The 16178-nt window shown below is 44.1% G+C and overlaps 1 protein-coding gene across 1 annotated transcript in view; it reads right to left on the minus strand.

Moving 5' to 3' along the window:
• Positions 1–16178, minus strand: part of gcn1 (GCN1 activator of EIF2AK4) — a 160775-nt gene that overhangs the window by 67346 nt on the left and 77251 nt on the right. Inside the window, exons 32-37 of the mRNA XM_068055358.1 lie at positions 15737–15902; positions 13755–13949; positions 12828–13074; positions 10432–10553; positions 7800–7914; positions 6693–6872 (exon numbers count right to left, since the gene is read on the minus strand). Coding sequence (XP_067911459.1) covers positions 6693–6872; positions 7800–7914; positions 10432–10553; positions 12828–13074; positions 13755–13949; positions 15737–15902 — 1025 coding nt within the window. The remainder of the gene's footprint in view (positions 1–6692; positions 6873–7799; positions 7915–10431; positions 10554–12827; positions 13075–13754; positions 13950–15736; positions 15903–16178) is intronic.

Here is a 16178-nt window from a genome sequence, read left to right on the forward strand (position 1 = left end):
CGGGGACCGTATCCCTCTATTCCCATCCTATTCATGTATTTGTCAAGATGGGGTGGGTGGGGGGGGTGCGGAAGGTGTGGGGAGGATTCACGCGAGGGGAGATTTGGAAGTGAAAAAGAAAGGACAAGGCAATAGTGCAGGGTATCAATACGGGAAATGGTAACCAGAGTATGACAGCAAAGGACAGTGTGTACAAATATAAGAGTGCACTGGTAAATAAGGTCAGAGTAGGGAAAATGGTAAAAAGAAAAAATTAAAGGCTCTTTATTTGAATGCATGCAGCATTTGTAACACGATGGATGAATTGATGGCACAAATAGAAATAAAAGTGTACAATATGATATCCATTACAAAGAAGAGGCAGTAAGGTGACCAAGGCTTGGAACTGAACATTCAAGGGTATTTGACATTTCTGAAGGATAGGAAAAAAGGAAAAGGAAGTTGGGTAACTCTTAATAAAGGATAAGATTAGTACAACAGTGAGAAATGATCATGGCTAAGAAGATCAAGCTGTGGACTCAGTTTGGGTGAAGATATGAATAGAAAAGGAAAGAAGTCACGGATGGAAAAAGTTTATAGGGCCCCTAACAGTGGCTACACTGTAGGACAGGATATAAATCAAGAAATAATGGGAGTTTGTAAGGAAGGTACTGCAATAATTGTGGGCGATTTTAATCTTCATATACATTGGACGAATCAAATTAGCAAAGGTAGCCTGGCGGATGAGTTCATCTCTGGTTGCAGAGATAGCGGATGCATTGGTCTTAGAACACATTCTGGAACCAACCAGGGAGCTGGATATTTTAGAACTGGTAATGTGTAATGAGACAGGATTAATTCATGATCTCACAGTAAAGGATCCTCTAGGCAAGAGTGATCATAACATGATCAAATTTAACATTCAGTTGGGGATGAGAAGTTTGGGTCTGAAGCTAGTGTCTTAAACTTAAATAAAGGCAATTACAAGGGTATGAAGACAGAGTTGGCTAACTGGGAAAATAGGTTAAAAAGTAAGATGGAAGACATGCAATGGCAGAAATTGCACAAGAAATTTCATAACTCTCAACAAAGATATAGTCTGTTGAGAAAGTAGGACTATGAGAAGGATGCACCATCTGTGGCTAACTAAGGAAGTTAAGGATGGTATCAAATTGAAGGAAAAGGAATACAATTCTGTGAAAATTAGTGGTAGGCCAGTAGATGGGGAAAATTTTAGAAACCAGCAAAGGATGGCTAAAAAAATAAACAGGGAGAAATTAGAGTATGAGAGTAAACTAGCAAGAAATATAAAACAGAAAGTTAAAGCTTCTACAAGTATATATAAAGGAAAAGAGTAGGCTAAGGTAAAGGTTGGCTCCTTAGAGGGTGAATCTGGGGAATTAATAATGGGAAACAAGGAAATGGCAGAGATTTTGAACAAGTATTTTGTACTGCCTTCACAGCAGAAGACACAAAAAGCATCCCAAGAATGGCAGAAAATCAAGAGACAAAAGGGAAGGAGGAACTTAAAACAATCATCACTACAGAAAAGTTACTCGGAAAATTAACAGGACTAAATGTAGACAAGTCCCCTGGACCTGGTGGCCTGCATCCTCGGGTCTTAAAAGTGGTTGCAGAGATAGCGGATGCATTGGTTGTAGTCTTCCAAAATTCCCTAGATTCTGGAAAGGTCCCAATGGATTGGAAAACTAAAATGTAACACCTCCATTCAAGAAAGGGAGAAAGCAGGAAACCATAGGCCAGTTAGCCTAACATCTGTCATTGGGAAAACGCTAGAATCCATTATTAAGGAAGTAGTAGGACATTTAGAAAACCACAATACAAAGAATGTAGAGTCAACATGGTTTGATGAAAGGGAAATGGTGTTTGACAAATTTATTGAAGTTCATTGAGAATGTAACAAGCAGTGTTGATAAAGGGGAACCAGTAAATGTAGTGTATTTGGATTTGCAAAAAAGCATTCAATAAGGTGCCACATAAAAAGTTTAAAAAAAAAAATTGATTCATGGGATGTAGGCATCGCTGGCCCGGCCAACATTTGTTGCCCATCCCCAATTGCCCTTGAGAAGGTGATGGTGAGCTGCCTTCTTGAACCGCAGCAGTCCATGTGGGGTAGGTATACCCAGAGCGCTGTTAGGAAGGGAGTTCCAGGATTTTGACCCGCGACAGTGAAGGAATGGCGATATAGTTCCAAGTCAGGATGGTGTGTGACTTGGAGGGGGAGCTTGCAGATGGTGGTGTTCCCATGCATTTGCTGCCTCCTTCTAGTTGGTAGAGGTCACGGGTTTGGAAGGTGCTGTCTAAGGAGCCTTGTTGCGTTGCTGCAGAGCATCTTGTAGATGGTACACACTTCTGCCACTGTGCGTCGGTGGTGGAGGGAGTGAACGTTTGTAGACGGGGTGCCAATCAAGCGGGCTGCTTTGTCCTGGATGGCGTTGAGCTTCTGGAGTGTTGTTGGAGCTGCACCCATCCAGGCAAGTGGAGAGTATTCCATCACACTCCTGACTTGTGCCTTGCAGATGGTGGACAGGCTTTGGGGAGTCAAGGGGTGAGTTACTCGCCTCAGACCTGCTCTTGTAGCCACGGTATTTATATGGCTATTCCAGTTCAGTTTCTGGTCAATGGTAGCCCCTAGGATGTTGATAGTGGGAGATTCAGCGATGGTAATGCCACTGAATGTCAAGGGGAGATGATTAGATTCTCTCTTGTTGGAGGTGGTCATTGCCTGGCACTTGTGTGGCACGAATGTTACTTGTCACTTATCAGCCCAAGCCTGGATATTGTCCAAGTCTTGCTGCATTTCTACACGGACTGCTTCATTATCTGAGGAGTCTTACTACACAAGATAACGGCTCATAAGGGTAATATATTTGCATGAATAGAGAATTGGCTAACTAACAGGAAACAAAGTCAGGATAAATGGGGAATTTTCAGGTTGGCAAACTAACTAGTGGAGTGCCACAGGGATCAGTGCTGGGGCCTCAACTGTTTACAATCTATATCAATGACTTGGATCAAGGGACTGAGTTTATTGTAGCCAAATTTGCTAACAATGCAACACTAGGTAGGAAATCAAGTTGTGAAGAGGACAAAGAGTCTGCAAAGGGATCTTCTTCTTCGTTGGCCTCCTTGTCTTGAGAGACAATGGGTAAGCGCCTAGAGGTGGTCAGTGGTTTGTGGAGCAGCGCCTGGAGTGGCTATAAAGGCCAATTCTAGAGTGACAGGCTTTTCCACAGGTGCTGCAGAGAAATTTGTTTGTCGGGGCTGTTACACAGTTGGCTCTCTCCTTGCATTTCTGCCTTTTTTCCTGCCAACTGCTAAGTCTCTTCAACTCGCCACTCTTGAGCCCTGCCTTTATGGCTGTCCGCTAGCTCTGGCAATCACTTGCAACTGACTCCCACGACTTGTGGTCAATGTCACAGGACATTGCAAAGGGATATAGGTAGGTTAAATGAGTGGGCAAAAATTTGGCAGACGGAGTATAATGTGGGAAAATGTGAGGTTGTCCACTTTGGTGGGAAGAATAGAAAACAGATTAATTAAATGGAGAGAGACTGCAGAATGCTGAGATATAGATCGATCTGGGTGCCCTTGCACATAAATCACAAAGTTAGCATGCAAGTACAGCAAGTAGTTAGGAAGACAAATGCAATGTTGTCCTTTATTGCAAGGGGGTTGGAGTATAAAAGTAGGGAAGTCTTGCTACAACTGTACAAAGCGTTAGTGAGACCACATCTAGAGTACTGCACACAGTTTTAGTCTCCTTATTTAAGGAGGGACATACTTGCATTGGAGGCAGTTCAGAGAAGGTTCAATAGGTTGATTCCTGGGATGAAAGGGTTGTCTTAAGAGGAAAGGTTGAGCAAGTCGGGCCTATACTCAATGGAGTTTAGAAGAATGAGGTGACCTTATTGAAACATATAAGATTCTGAGGGGGCTTGTCAGGGTAGATGCTGGGAGGATGTTTCCCCTTGTGGGGGTATCTAGAGCTATGGGGCACAGTTTCAAAATAAGTGGTCTCCCATCTAAAACGGAGATGAGGAAGAATTTCTTCTCTCAGAAGGTTTGGAATTCTCTACCCCAGAGAGCAGTGGAGGCTGGGTCACTGAATATGTTCAAGCCTGAGTTAGACAGATTTCAAATCTACAAGGCAGTAGAGGGTTATGGGGGGCAAGCAGGAAAGTGGAGTCAAGGCCACAATCAGATCAGCCATGATCTTATTGAATGGTGGAGCAGGCTCGAGAGGACATATGGTCACTGCTGCTCCTATTGTTTAGGTTCTTATGATGTGGCAAAACTGGGCTGGAAACAACTACTGGAAGGTAAATCAGTGCCAGAGGAGTGGGAGAGTTGGGTCCGGCATTCAAGGAGGAGAGAATCTGGGTTCAAAGCACAAAGAAAAAGGGTGGGACTCTGAAATCTAGACCCTACTGGATGTCAAGGAGCATAGAAGGTAGGATAAGGCACAAAAGATAAGTTTATGTCGGATATCAAGAGCTCAATACTGCAGAAAGCCTAGAAGAGTACAGAAAGTGCAGGGGTGAAATTAAAAAGAAAATTAAGAAAGCAAAGAGAAGACATGAGAAAAGAATGGCAAATAGAATCAAGCAAAACCCAAAGATGTTTTATAAATATATAAAGATCAAGGGGATAAGTAAGAGTACGGTCCATTTGAGACCAAAGAGTTAGCCTGTTTGTAGAGGAAGACTTGGACATGGCTCTTAATGAATACTTTGCGTCTGTCTTCGCACAAAGAGAGAATGCAGACATTGCGGTTTAAGAGGAGGAATGTGAAATATTAGAGGGGATAAACATAGTGACAGAAGAAATATTAAAGGGTTTAGCATCATTGAAGGTAGATAAATCACCAGGCTTGATGAAATGCATCCCAGGCTATTGAGAAGCAAGGGAGGAATAGCAGAGGCTCTGACCACTGTGTTCTAATCCTCTCTGGCCACAGGGATGATGCTGGAGGACTGCTAATGTTCTATCTTTGTTCAAAAAAAGGAGAAAGGGATAGACCGATTCATTATAGGCCAGTCACCCTAACATCGGTGAGGGTCAACCTCTGAGGAACATAATTATCATTTGGAAAGGCATGGATTAATCAAGGACAGAGAACATGAACCTGTTAAGGGAAGGTCGGGTCTGACTAACTTGAAATTATTTTATTTGTGGAGGTAACAAGGAAGCTCAATGACGGTACTGTGTTTGATACAGCTGACATGGATTTTAGCAAGGCTTTTGACAAGGTCCCACATGGCAGACTGGCCAGAAAAGTAAAAGCAAAAGCCCATGAGTTCCCAGGGCAAGTTGCATGCTGGATCCAAAATTGGCTTAGTAGCAAGAAGCAATGGGCAATTGTTGACAGGTGTTTTTGTGACTGGAAGGCTGCATTAGGTCCCTTGCTGCTTAAATTTTGGGGGCATGATTAAGAAGTTTGCAGATGGTACAAAAATTGGCCGTGTGGTTGATAGTGAGGAAGAAAGCTGTAAACTGGTCAGGTGGGCAGCAAAGTGGCAAATGGAATTCAATTCTCAGACGGGTAAGGCAATGCATTTGAGAGGGGGGGGGTGGCAAACAATGCAAAGGAATATACTCTAATTGGTATGTTACTGAGAAGCGTAGAGGAAAAAAGGGACCTTAGCGTGCATGTCCACAGAACCCTGAAGGGTGCAGGATAGACAGATAAAGGTGGTTAAAAGGGCATACATGATACTTGCCTTTATTAGCCGAGGCACAGAATATAAGAGCAGGGAGGTTATGCTAGAACTGTACAAAACACTAGTTAGGCCACAGCTAGAGTACTGTGTACAGTAGTGGTCATTGCATTATAGGAAGGAGATGATTGCACTAGAGAGGGTACAGAGGCGATTTACAAGGAGGTTGCCAGGACTGGAGAATTTTAGCTACAAGGAAAGTTTGAATAGGCTAGGGTTGTTTTCTTTGGCACAGCAGAGGCTGAAGGGAGATTTAGCTGAGGTGTATAAAACTTTGAGGGGCCTAGATAGAATGGATAGGAAGGACCTGTTCTTCTTAGCAGAGAGGTCAAAAACAAGGCACAGATTTCAATTAATTGGTAGAGGATTAGAGGGGAGTTGAGGAGTATTTTTTTCAAACCCAGAGGGTGGTGGGGTCTGGAACTCACTCCCTGAAAGGGTGGCAGAGGCAGAAACCCTCATCACATTTAAAAAGTACTTGCATATGCACTTGAAGTGCTTTAACCTACAAGACTACGGACTAAGAGCTGGAAAGTGGGAGAAGACTCGATAACTCTTTCTCAGCCAGCCAGGCAGAATGGCCTTCTTCTGTGCCGTAAATTTCTATGATTCCAAGTGTTCACTTCTAACTTACACTTTCTATAAAAGGAAAAATAATACATGCGTGTGAAGACCAATGCCTTCAGGGGAAGGAGAAATTAAGCCCAGAAGGTGCAGTTCTAAATTAGGTCATATATGCAGCTTGAGAAAACATGACCTGCCCAAGATAGCACTGAAAGTATTGACTCACAATGTCCCAGACAGGATATAGTCCTGTGCTTTTTGAACAAATTTGTTTTACAATGTGCAGCATGAGAAAATTTCCAGCAGGAATGAACCTTGGACGAGAAATGTATTATCTGAAGCATTGTAAATGATGAATAGCATAGGTTGTCCATTTCCTATGTGCAGTGGTTTGTATGATAAACTCACCCAAGATCTCAGGATTCCTGATGACGGAGCCAATCTGCCGCAGGGCTTGTTGTCCTGCCTTCTGCACCTTCACGTGTGAGTCAGTTAGTACTTCGGTCAGCTTGGGCACGATACTCGGCAGACAGGATGACAGCTGCTTGGGAGCACAGTACGCCATGGCACCCAGCAATTCAACCGAACCTAAAAGGTACAGAAACAGATACTCAGTGCAAGGATGCATCTAGGACACAGATTTGTCTAAATACCAACAAAGTCAGACGTACTCAAACAGAACTGGCAACATTTTCCTCATCTCCAGTACTGATTTGCATTTAACATGAAAAACACCTGAGAAACCAAGATATGAACAAAATCTCACACCCCGACTATAACTTGAGTGAGTTTTGGGTGGGTGTGGCAATGGCATGAGTTATAAACTCACCTAGTGCTCCCACCTGTTCCTGGCCACAAGACAGCAGGAAGCAGCAGAGAATTGTGCAGTACAATGGCTGCCCGCTGACACCAGGTGAGTAGCGGGATCAGCTGCTGGGGTTCATCTCATGATCTCAGGGTGGGGGGAGGCCCAAGAGCTCCTTATGGAGGCAAATGAGAACAGAAAATGCTGGTGATACTCAGCAGGTCTGGCAGCATCTGTGTGGAGAGGAACAGTTAACATTTCTGGTCTGCAACCTTTCATCAGAACTCACGATGATGAAAGGTCACAGACCTGAAACATTAACAGAGTACCTTATGGGGCCTGGAGGAACACTACTGATCTCCTGGTTCCACAGGGAAAGGAAAAAGAAAACTTACTTACCCGTTTGGGCCTCTTCTAGCTCTGATTCTCTTCCCCAACATCTTTACCTGGTAGGACAGATACTGCAGCTTCCCACATAGGCAGTCAAGTTAAAATTCCAGTTGCATCCCACTGATGTCATTGGGACCCAACATCCACATGGAAGAGAAAGGCTCTTTTTGGGTGGGTGGCCTTGCTGTCTTCTCAGCCGAGGTTAAAATTGGTAACTGCTCCAGGGCAGAGAGGTAACCTGGATGATTTTAACAAACTATCTGCCCAGTTTCTGGCATGCAAATACAATTAAAATGGCTCCTCAGTGTTTTGACAAATACCTGCTTTAGTTCTCCAAGACTCCTCCTCCAAAGCGACCAGGAGTGATGGCAGAACAAGCTTCACACCGTGTGCGCTCAGATTACGCATCACAGCCTTTGCAGTGTCATCAGACGCCTGTGGGGAAAACAAGTTGTAGATGTCGATATGACTGGAGAGCAGTAGAGTGAAGCTAACAGTGGAACGCAGTTTATAACATTTTCCCAAAAGGAAAACTACTGAGGTTATTTTGTCTGTAATGTTTACATAGTTAACAAGAGTGACTCAACTCGGGTTTTATTTTGGACACTGAATGACACAGGCTATGCATACAGAATCACAGAATTATTATAACACAGGTGGTGGCCATTTGGCTCATCGCGTCTGCACCGGCTCACCGAATCAACAATTCACCCAGTGCCATTCCCCTGCCTTATCCTCGTAACCTGCACATTCTTCCTTTTCACAGTGGTGCAGTGGTTAGCACCGCAGCCTCACAGCTCCAGGGACCCGGGTTCAATTCTGGGTGCTGCCTGTGCGGAGTTTGCAAGTTCTCCCTGTGTCTGCGTGGGGTTTCGCCGGGTACTCCGGTTTCCTCCCACCGCCAAAGACTTGCAGGTGATAGGTAAATTGGCCATTGTAAATTGCCCCTGGTGTAGGTAGGTGGTAGGAGAATGGTGGGGATGTGGTAGGAATATGGGGTTAATGTAGGATTAGTATTAAAATGGGTTGTTGGTCGGCACAGACTCGGTGGGCCGAAGGGCTTGTTTCAGTGCTGTATCTCTAAATAAATAAATAAAAATAACAGTTTAATTCCCTTTGAATGCCTCGATTGAAACTGCCTCCACCACACTCCGAGGCAGTGTATTCCAGACATTAAGCACTTGCTGCGTGAAAACGTTTTTCCTCATGTTGCTTCTGCTGCCAATTACTTTAAATCTGTGCCCTCAACCCTTTCATGCACGGGAACAGTTTCTATCTATCTACTCTGTCCTCACCCCGCCTCATTTTGAATACCTCTATCAAGTCACCTCTCAGCCTTCTCTTCTCCAAGGAAAACAGTCCCAACTTCTCCAATCTGCCATCATCCCTGAAGATCCTCATCCCTGGAACCATTCTCATGCCTTTTCTGTACCTTCTCGAATGCTTTCACATCTTCCCTAAAGTGCGGTGCCCAGAACTGGACGCAATACTCCAGCTGAGGCCAAACTCGTGTCTTATACAAGTTCAACATAACCTCCTTGGTCTTGCACTCTATGCCCCTATTAATAAAGCCTAAGATACTGTATGCGTTATTGACCATGCTCTCAACCTGTCCTGCCACCTTCAATGACTTATGCACATATACATCCAGGTCCCTCTGCTTCAGTGCACCTCCTTTAGAGTTGTACCCTTTATCCTACCAAAATGAATCACTTCACATTTGTCTGCATTGAACTTCATTTGCCACTTGTCTGCCCATTCCACCAACTTGTCTATGTCCTTTTGAAGTTCTATACTCTCCTCCTCACAGCTCACAATGCTTCCAAGTTAATTTTCTGCAAATTTTGAAATTGTGCCCTGTACACCGAGGTCTGGGTCATTAGTGTACATATATACATATATCTCAGGAAGAGCAAGGGTCCCAACACTGACCCCTGGGGAACTTCGCTACAAACCTTCTTCCAGCCCACAAAACATCCATTAATCACTACTTTGTTTCCTGTCATACAGCCAATTTCGTATTCATATTGCTACCGTCCCTTTTTATTCCATGAGCTATAAGTTTGTTCGAAGTCTGTTGTGTGGCACTGTACCAAATGCCTTCTGGAAGTCCATGTACAGCACATCAACAGCATTTTCCCCATCAACCCTTTCTGTTACCTCATTAAAAAACTCCAGCAAGTTAGTTGAACACTATTTTCGCTTGACAAATCTGTGCTGGCTTTCCTTAATTAACCCACATCTGCCCATATGAGTATTAGTTTGGTCCCGAATTATTGTTTCTAGATGTTTCCCTACCACCGAAGTTAAACAGACTGGCCTGTAGTTTCTGGGCTTAACCTCACACCCTTTTTTGAACAAGGGTGTGACCATTTGCAATTCTGCAATCCTCTGGCACTGCCTGAAGCTAAGACTGGAAAATCATGGCCAGTGCTTCTGCAATTTCCACTCTCACTTCCTTCATCGCTCCTGGTGCTTTATCAACTTTAAGTATAGACAGCCTATCTAATACCTCCTCCTCATCAATTTTAAATCCTTCTAGTATATTAATTACCTCCTCTTTCACCGTGGCCTGGGTAGCATCTTCATCCTTCGTAAATACAGATGGAAAGTATTCATTTAGCACCTCAGCTATGCCGCCTGCCTCCATGCGTAAATCCCCTTTTTGGTCCCACTCATCCTTTTACTAACCTTTTTACTATTTATATGCTTATAGAAGACTTTGGGATTCCCTTTTATGTTAGCTGCCAGTCTCTTTTCATACTCCCTCTTTGCTTCTCTTATTTGCTTTTTCACTTGCCCCTGAACCTTCTATATTTAGCCTAGTTCTCCATTGTATTTATCTGTCATAAGCAAACTTTTTCTTCATCTTTATTCACTATCTACAAAACAGTGACAACTTACAGAAAGCCATTTTTATATAGTTTAGATATGAATGCATGATGCACTGACCTCTCGGACGTACTGGTTTCCGTCACCAAAACACAACAGCAAGTGAGGGAGTACATGTACCACGTACGGCTCGAAGAGTTTCCCCAGCATATTGCATAACATCTCAAAGGCAAACAGAGCACCTAATCAAGGAATCAAGAGTAAATGCTTCTGCTGACACCTAGAAGGATACCAATGCTGAATAAGCAAGTGAAAAGCAGGGACAATAGCAAGCACCGGATTTTGTGAAGCATAGTTAGGCCTAATGCTTTGCTCTTGCCTGTATTTAGAGTTACCTAGAGATTAGTCCTAGGTATCAGGGGAAGTTGTCCGAGGCATCCTTTCAATGAATTCAACATTTATAATTAGACCTGCAGCTTAATTTGGAACACTGAAATTGTTTCTACGGTACTGGTCAGTGGATAAGATCAAGTGCAAGAGAAACCCATTTCGAGATCAAAGTGATTTCTGACAACGCAGCGGCTCGCTGATGTCATCAAAGTGTGCCGAGCTCTGCACATGTGCAGCTACATCTTGCCAGGGCTAAGTGGCGCATGCGCGGGATGACATCACCGCGCAGCGCCAATGTCATTGCGTATCCGCGCCTGGTCCATCTTCGCACGTACACAATACAGGTCACTCATCTGGAGGAAGCGGCTGAATGGGAGACTTTGAGGCTGGAGGTCTCCCCCCTCAGCCGCTCGCTCTGAACCTCGCTGCTTCCCCTCCACTCCCCTGGCCAATTGTTCCCCGCTCCTCGGTCGCTCGCTCTCCGGTCCCCACCCTGCCCCACCAGCCGCTAGCTCCATGCCGCGCCGCTTCCCTCCTCTCGGCCACTCACTCCTATGTCGCCCCATCACCCCTTGCTTCTTCGGGTGGCGCTCAAAGGTGAGATTGATCAAAGGTGGGAGCGAATGGCTGAGAGGAGGGAAGCAGCGCGGCATGGAGCGAGCGAATGGAGAGCCGGGTGCCGAGGAGAGGGGAACATCGGTCAGGGTAGTCAGGGGGAGCAGCGAGGTCTGGAGCGAGCGGCAGAGGGGGGGGGGAAGCGGCCAGTGGGGAGGGGGAGAAAGCAAGTTGCTGGGGGCGGCGGGAGCGGCCGTTGGGGCGGGAGCTAGTAGCTGCGTTCAAGTGAAATCAGTCCTGGTCAGTCATATAATCGAATCACAATAAAGAATTGGCAGCACATTTTATACTCTGCCCGATTTCCAATGGAAATGCAATCATAAAATTCATTTTGCATTTAATAGGATTACTAGAATATTAAATGGATCGGAGGATTACAATGAGTATCCTATAACTACATACTAGTATATTACTGGGCTTCCATCCAACTTAATGTAAGGTTAGTTTGCTAGAGCAATCTAATCATAAGCATTTCCTGTGATAATTTGAGCAGCGCCATCTTTAATTCTGGCAGCTGCCTGAACGTCGCAGACACTGACGTTCCAGTTGAAGAGTCTGCATTTGTGCATGTGCAAGTACTGCGCCACCTAGTGGTTGCATTGTCAGCAAACACAGCCTTTTGAGACTTAGTGCATAGGTTCACAGAAACTTAAGCAGGGAAGGTGGCCATCTTGTCCCATTGTGTCTGTGCCACTGTTAACTCCCACCACAGCCAACTACTGTAGTGCTATTTTCCTGGAATCCATTAATACTTCTCTAATGATCAAATCAGCGTCAACAGCCATTTAATACATTCCATATTCTAATAACTCTTTATGTAAAGAAAATTCTAACTTGCCCCTTTCAGCTTCTAATGCTAGATTTGGGACCCTTGTTACCAATTTACCAGGCAGTGTAACTAATCTTTTGTTATTTGTCCTGAAACTCCTTCATATCTCTGAACAATTTTTTTTAAATCAGTTCTCTGCTCACCCATGTCTGTCTCATTCAGAGATGGTCTCTGATCGATGGAGCCACAGTAGGACTTCAACAAACTTAAATGTGAAAGATATTAAACATGTCCCAAAACTGGTGGGCAATGCACTGGAAAATACCAAATATGGAGAAAGCAAACTGAAATTACCCTTTATGCCATACCAAAAAAAAAAATAGAATGTATTGGATTACTTGAAAAGCAAAGATGCAAACAAAATATGATTTCTCTGGTCAGCTGAGAGTGGAACTACTGTCAAATGGACCAAACTTTTCAGAATAGCGCTGTATACACAACAGGAGTGAGGAGAACCAAAGATCAATTATTTTACAGGGCAGTATCCCTGCTGTTTGCACTGCTGTTTAGATGATTACTTGCATATGAAAAATAAATGAGCGAGGAACCAAAAATCTGAAGTTAACCAGCTTGCAAAGGCCTTTGATGTTGTGGGTGGTATTGCTGTCTCTACATCACCTTGTCATTATTCAGTGCAGAGCTCAGAGCTTTAAATTTAGAAATAAACAGATGTTCATCTCACCTTCCCGCCTCCGGAAGTTCTTCTTGTCCTGAATGGCATCTGTCAACGTTACCATTATTTCCTGCTGCTTCAGGGAGAGGATGCCCAGTCCTTTCACCAGCCCCGCCAGCCCATATGCTGCCCCTTTCCGCTCAGCATATTTATCCGACTCCAACAGTAGCTGCAGCAGCTTCTGAACCATCCCAGTGGCGTCATCTTTGATGGCAGGAACCAGTGGAGGCAGACAGCTGGCCACTGACTCCTGAACCTGCAGCACCAAGAACATTCACTTCAGCCCAGTGACCGGGTAACAGTTAAACATTCTGGGAGCTGTCTGCCACTCAAATATTTTCTATTAAAAAATTCTGTCCTTAAGAAAAAAGAGAGCTTAGAATTATGCAGAGTGGGTTGGGTCCAAAAGGTGAGTCAGAAATGCAATAAAAGCTTACATAACATCTATTTATATATTAATTCACCAAAGCAAGAATTCGGAGCAAAGAAAGAACTTGCATTTATATAGCGTCTTTCATGACCACAGGATGTCCCAAAGCGCTTTACAGCCAGTTAAGTATTTTTTGAATCACTGTTGTAATGTAGAAAATGCAGCGACCAATTTGCACATAGCAAGCTCCCACAAACAGGAATGTCATAATGGCCAGATTATCTTTCTTTCAGTGATGGTGGTTGAGGGATAAATATTGGTCAGGACAACAGTGAGAAATCCCCTGCTCCACGTCAAATAGTGCCAGGAGATCTTTTACACCCACCTGAGAGGGCCTTGGTTTAACTGCACTGGAATGTCAGGCTAGATTATGTGCTGCAGCTTCTGGAGGGAGACTTGAACCCACAACCCACTGACTCAGAGGCAAGACTGCTACCATTGAGCCAAGGGAATATCCGATTATCTGTATATTTCTGAGAGTCTTTTGACACACTAGAATTCAGTACCTGTTGAGATGGTGTGGAGAGGGCAGTGATGAGCTTTGCCACAATGGGTTTCACTTTCGGATCACTCTTATCCAAATGCTTTGCCAGTGAACCCATGAGAATGACCACGCTCTGTCTCACGGCATCATAACTAGCGTCATTAGGGGCATTCCGCAGGAACTCTTCGAATACGGGCAGGAGCGAACTGACGTTATCCTACAGGGAAAAAGGTGCAGTACAGGTCACCAAAATGATTAGTGACAAGTCTTGCAAATCATTAGCCTGATTTCAATATGCTGTAAACAAACCCAAAAATGTTAATTGTTAATAGTCGGGAAAGTCAGCTACATGTTTAAACAATGTAGATAAACGAACACACCGTTTGGCCCATTCCTTCAAACAGACAATGTACAATGAGCACGAGACTCTTCTATACTCCACTTACATTTGAAAAATACTCCTCACATCTTAAAAGCATTTCATGAAGATGAAGGGTACTGACCAGCGAGGAGATTTGTGGAGAAGCTAAAGGAATAATCGAAGAGGAGCATTTAGGAAGTTTTTGAAAGCAATAACAGAGGGTCCAACGGTCTGGGCCTTACTGGCCAAAAAAGCAGGCCTGATAGTCGGGTGGTTTACAAGTCAGTTTACTATCCACTAGCCGACTTCCATCAATTCTTTCTTTATAAGCCTTACATGCTAAATTTTGCAAGATGTTTCTTGAAATTCCAAGTTACTGAAACCACTGGCACTTGATTTCTCAAATATTTGCAATGCATTGAGGAATGTCCCATTGATTCTATTCCATGCTTTACTTCCAGTAAAACAGTCAAGCATTTCCCTCCCATCAAATTAACTAGTCTATAATTTACAGAACTCAAGTCCCACTTGTCCAGATCACTTGAGGTACTCTCTACTCCTTAAAAACAGCTGGAGGATAGACAATTAAAAAAAAAATCTTTCATGGGATGTGAGCATCACTGCTCTAATTGCCCTTGAGAAGGTGGTGCTGAGCTGCCTTCTTGAACCGCTGCAGTCCATCTGGTGTAGGTACACCCCAGGGCTGTTAGGGAATTCCAGGTTTTTGATCCAGCGACAGTGAAGGAACAGCGATATAGTTCCAAGTCAGGATGGTGTGTGACGTGGAGGGGAATTTGCAGGTGGTGGTGTTCCCATGCGTTTGCTGCCCTTGTCCTTCTAGGTGGTAGAGGTTGCAGGTTTGGAAGGTGCTGTAGAAGGAGGCTTGGCGAGTTGCTGCAGTGTATCTTGTAAATGGTACACACCGCTGCCACTGTGCGCTGGTGGTGGAGGTAGTGAATGTTTAAGGTGATAGCCTCCAACAACCACAACCATCTTTCTTTGTACTACTTCCTTGAATGAATGCAAAGAGCTGCATTTATATAGTGCCTTTTCACAACCTCACGGCAATCCAAAGCACTTCACAGCCAATTAAATACTGCTGAAATGTTATCACTGCTGTATTGCGGGAAAGGCTGCAGCCAATTTATGTACAGCAAGATCCCACAGCCATATAATGACCAGATAAACACTTTTTTCAAAAAAGGTGACGTTGGCTGAAGGACAAACGTTGGTCAGAGCTCCCCTGCTCTTGGTCACATGAAGGGGCAGATGTGGCCTCGTTTAAATGTTCCATCTGAAAAACAATACCTCTGACAATGCAGCACTCCTGAAGTACTGCACTGGACTGTCAACCTAGATTGTTATGCTCAAGTCCTTGAGAGTGGAACTTGAATTCACAACCTTCTGACTCAGAGACAAGAGTGCTGCCAACTGAGCTACGACTGAAAGCTGTTCCTAATGTTTCTGTTGCAGGTGTATGGCTCCACTGTTGCCTACAATATCTCTGAAGTGCCTGTTCTTGATGCGCTAGTCTAGACAGTAATGTGTCAGGAACTAGTTATTCAATGAAGATTGTACAAAATGGATCCAGTATAACTCAAGTCACAAAAGGTACGGTTACTTTGGAGAACAGACAGACCTACCTTTCCATGGGTGTTCAGAGCAGACAGAGCTGCATCCAACATGCATTTCCTGACCTCGGGGTGACGGTCATTCAAGGCTTCAGGTACAAAGAACTGGAAGAGCAGCTTGATCTGTGATCCATCGAGATACTGGGAAAGTTTGTTCAAAGCCAGAGCAATCCCACACCTTTAAAAGAAGGAGCTCTTCATTATAAACTACATTAAACTTTCCTCATATATGCATTCCCCCAAATATTCAGTTACTACCAAACCAGTTTAAATAAAACTGTACACTTCCCTGAATGTCTAGTGGGTAAATGTAACTGGTGCAGAACTAAGCCAAGCATGCCAGAAGTTCCTACTTTTCATTGTCTGTGTTAGTTGGTCTTGTAAAAGGGAAAGCAGCCAGAATGCGAAAAACAGCCTCATCACCACCTCTGGTTTAGGGAGAAGTATAACAAGT

The sequence above is a fragment of the Heterodontus francisci genome, chromosome 23 (assembly GCF_036365525.1).
Source record: "Heterodontus francisci isolate sHetFra1 chromosome 23, sHetFra1.hap1, whole genome shotgun sequence".
Taxonomy (NCBI): domain Eukaryota; kingdom Metazoa; phylum Chordata; class Chondrichthyes; order Heterodontiformes; family Heterodontidae; genus Heterodontus; species Heterodontus francisci.